The sequence below is a fragment of the Cynara cardunculus genome (genome assembly GCF_001531365.2).
Source record: "Cynara cardunculus var. scolymus isolate 2C chromosome LG 2, CcrdV1, whole genome shotgun sequence".
Lineage (NCBI taxonomy): Eukaryota > Viridiplantae > Streptophyta > Magnoliopsida > Asterales > Asteraceae > Cynara > Cynara cardunculus.
The window spans coordinates 7,738,591-7,742,650 of NC_037529.1; the positions used below are offsets into that span (position 1 = coordinate 7,738,591).

Consider the following 4,060-nt stretch of genomic DNA (forward strand, 5'->3'; position numbering starts at 1 on the left):
GATCTAATGGTCTAAAGTTGCACGGTGACAATTGTGTAATTATTGAGAAGTCTCGTGACGTTTATGAATGTTCAGATATGATGATTGTAGATCTAATCCAATGGTTGAAAATTGGTCTTACGGGTCTCACGAAAAATTATTGGTCTCACATGATCCCAAGTATATATATATATATATATATATATATATTGATTTTAACCCACGTTTTAGCTCAATCCTTACGGCCTTCTACTTCTTATTTAGTCCGTTTGGGCAATCACAATGTTTTACCAATTTAGTCCAATGGTCTAGTTCCTCCCTTCTTCTACCAGATTTTCTGATTCGCCGATTCCCAATTACGATTGAAAATCTTCAACCCCTTCTCCTTGGGTCTCTAATTTGAAGATTGAACTTTTCTATCAGTTAGTCCCGTTCATCACTGTTTTCCCGATGGTTAATTTTATGATCAAAACACCAAGCACAATCCTATTTAATAATTTTCTACTTTTTGTTCTCTGTCTCTATCTCTCTTTCTTTTTCGTTCTACCAGCAACTTCACCTGCAATTTTGTTGACTTCGTTTATCATGATACTATTCGCCATTGTTCAAAGCATTATAGCCCCTTGGAAAACACGTACAAAAACAGAGAGTTAAGAGAGAATTCGACCCTAGAATCGAGTTGGGGTCTAGAGAAGTTGAAGGAAAAAACGGTTGGTAAACTTCTATTTGCTAATATTTCAATTCAATGATTTATCGTAGAAAGTTGATCATGAAGAATTGATTGAAGATTTTGTTTCCAACAACGTTAGAATAAAAATTATATTTACATGAATTTTGTATGTTACTTTATCATTTAAGACATTTTTGCTGTTTTAATTTGTAAGACTTTTAATATAATATATGATGTAATTAAACTTTCATATTCTTTTTTAATATATGTTACTTTATCATTTAAGATGTATCTCGCTGCATTGCGCGAATACCCTTCTAGGATTTATTAACGCATTGATATTATCCCTCGGTGATTTACTCAACATGCCAAGTAAGTAGAGTTGCTTTTAACCTCTTGCATATATTTTCTTTCCCTTCAAGTTAATCTGTCTAGAAAATTGTGATATTAACGGTTTTTAATACCATCATCGTTCAAATAAGCTAGCTGAAATGACCAAGTTGCCCTTATCGTGTTTTATGTCGATCAAGATGCCTTGTATCCTAATTCAAATGGAAACACCATATTCATTCGTTGTATCTTATAGTAGAGACTCTAATATCAAGTAAAGTTCCAGTCGAAATAACATGATTTCTGTTGTTTATATAAATTTATACACTTTTATTTTAGAGTGCTTTTTCAAGCTTACTGTATTAAAAAGCAATTGACTATTAACCCGTCAACAACTCTATAAATATCTCTGAAGACTGATTCGTTTAGATGTGAACATTAAAAGCGTTTGTTTTATTTTTAAAATAAGAGCTTAAAAGCTCTAGATGTCCTTTGGTGGTAAACGTATCCCTTAATATCTCTTAATATTAATTTACCCTCTATCAAATGGTTCTTATTTTAGGGACCGAAAGATATTTGTTAGCTAAGGGGTTGTTTGTTTACCTCTTAATAGTTTCATTAAGAGGCAGATTCTAAATCATTAAAAGATGAATCTTGTTTGACAAAAAAAAATATGTCTCTTAATGGTTCTAAAATCCTCTGAATGGTTTTGTATCATGGGTCTCCCTTAACCATTAAGCGCCCAAATTTCATTATAAACAATTACCAAACAATTATATTTCATTTTTTATTATGAGAGCCTCTTAATCATTCCGACCACTTAATCATTCTGCATCAAATCATTCAGCAACTGCCAAACAGCCCTAAAACTATTTATCCTTTGTACTTCTGTAAAAAACTATTATCTTTTATATTTTTGCCCTATTTTGATCGATTTAGACTTTAGATGTAAAAACAAACAATCTTACTAATCTAAGGGGCTGTTTGGCAGTTGCTGAATGATTTAGTGCAGAATAGTTAAGAGGTCAGAATGGCTAAGAGGGTCAGAATGGTTAAGTGCTGAATGAAATATGGTTGTTTGGTAAATGTTTTCTGAATGATAACAAATTACCATTTTAACCCTCAATAATATTAAATAATTTAAATTAAATTATAAATAACAAAAATCATATATGTATATACATTCCAGTTTCATCGCCCCCTTCATCTCCTACCATCTCTCCTTCCCTCCGTCGCCGCTGCTCAGGCCTTCCCCTCCGTCTCCGCCGCTCAGGCCTTCCCCTCCGTCGCCGCCGCTCAGGCCTTCCGCCTCTGCCATCCCTCTCCGTCGCCAGCTTCGATCGACTGTTCCGGTGACCAACAAGAGAGGGGTGCAGGGTTCTATGATTTGATTTTTGGGTTCTATGATTTGAGACGGAGATGGAGATGGTGAAGGCGGAGATGGAAGGCGACGTGAACTCTGGATGGAGACGGTGAAGGCGACGCTGGAAGAGAGGGGTGGGAGGGGTAAAGATGCAACAAATGATGTCTGAATGGTTGAGTGAAGCACCAGGTGCAAAATGGTTAAGAGGTGTTTGTAACCATTAAGAGGTTGTTTTTTTTGCCAAACACACGCAACCTCTGACCAATTCAACGATTGGTTCTTAATGTAACCATTAAGAGCCTACCAAACAGCCCCTAAATTTCAGACTTTTGTACCACCTCTTATTAATCAAAAATAAAATAAAAATTCAGACTTTAACACCTCTTAAAAAAACAAACGTCACCTAAATTACGCATCTAACAAAAATGATTCATTTTCGTATTTGATAGAATCTTGAATGGTGCAAATGTAAAATCATATGCATCTAAAATTGAGAAATCCATAATCTTTAATTGTGTGTTGGACAAATTATAATATATATATTTAAGGATCAAAAGATTAAATGCGATATAATACCGAATTTAATAAAATTTCAAACTAACATCCATACATCATTTCTTAGCAAAGAGTCCGCCAAGCCCACCAAAGCCACCGCTGCCGCCGCTCTTCTTGGGTGGCGCCGCCGATGTGGTGGTCTTCTTACCGCTGGTGGTGGTGGTTCCTCCACTCTTGCCTTCCACCTTTTGGAGAATTGGGTCTGTCTCCAACAGTGTATTCTTATCCAATGCACCCATAAGCCATTCGAAAAACCCCTTCTCCTCACCGCCACCGCCGCCGGAACCCTTTGCCGCCGTGGCAAATGTCTGTACTCTTCTTGCTTTTGAGGTGTTGGTGGTGGCGGTGGTGGCGGCCGCCGGAGCTAGAAACATGTTCAAAGAAGCCATGTTTTGGTAGGTGTAGATTTTGGTTGAGTGGTGTTTGTGAGGATGAAGGTATGAAAGTATATGGAGATGATACAAGTGGTGTGTGCCACAAGCTTTCCACAAGTTGCTTATCCTCAAAACAGGGTTTTTTTTTGTGTTTTAATAAAAAAACTATAAATTTTAATTTTTTTATATTTATTTATTTTTTAATTTTGTGGGGATGCAAATATGGAGGGGCTCATCTTCAAGCAAACATGGTTGCAATTTTGACACGTGATACATGTTGCTTTTTGGTTTAGGGGTGATTAGAATTTTAGAATATATGTCACATGATTTTTTTTTAAATTACATTAAAATAGAACCAATTTTCATCTTATTCTTATTTTAAGAAATCAATTTTCAAAATCGTCATTTTGAGGAACTAACTTGCATCTGATTCCTATTTTGGGAAACCAACTTGCAAAATAATTATAGAAAAATAACTAAAATTCTTTTTTTTTTCAAAAAATAGTGCAATAAAATCTATTTTTCATTTCAAATCTCGTTTTTTTTAAATTCATATATCAAATTGAAGATTTTTTCAAAAAAAAAATCCGAATTAACACAATAAAAATTGTTTTTTACTAACGCAATAAAAAACTCAATTTAATAAAAAAAATAATTGATGCAATAAAAAATAAATATTAAATATCACATTCAAGATTTTTATATCTAACCAATCCGTATCAATATTAAAGTTTAAATCAAATTTGGCAAATCAAACCAAAAGTTTGATAGAGACCCTTAAATTACCTG

The 4,060-nt window shown here is 34.3% G+C and overlaps 1 protein-coding gene across 1 annotated transcript; it reads right to left on the reverse strand.

Moving 5' to 3' along the window:
* Nucleotides 1-2,953: 2,953 nt before the first annotated feature.
* LOC112505689 lies at nt 2,954-3,286 on the reverse strand. Its single transcript, XM_025109604.1, has one exon. It carries the CDS (start codon nt 3,284-3,286, stop codon nt 2,954-2,956), a length of 333 nt encoding a protein of 110 aa, XP_024965372.1.
* Nucleotides 3,287-4,060: the final 774 nt, after the last annotated feature.

Bases quoted from the DNA above. Each gene is read 5' to 3' on its own strand.
- LOC112505689 (XM_025109604.1), bottom strand. From the start codon at position 3,286: ATGGCTTCTTTGAACATGTTTCTAGCTCCGGCGGCCGCCACCACCGCC.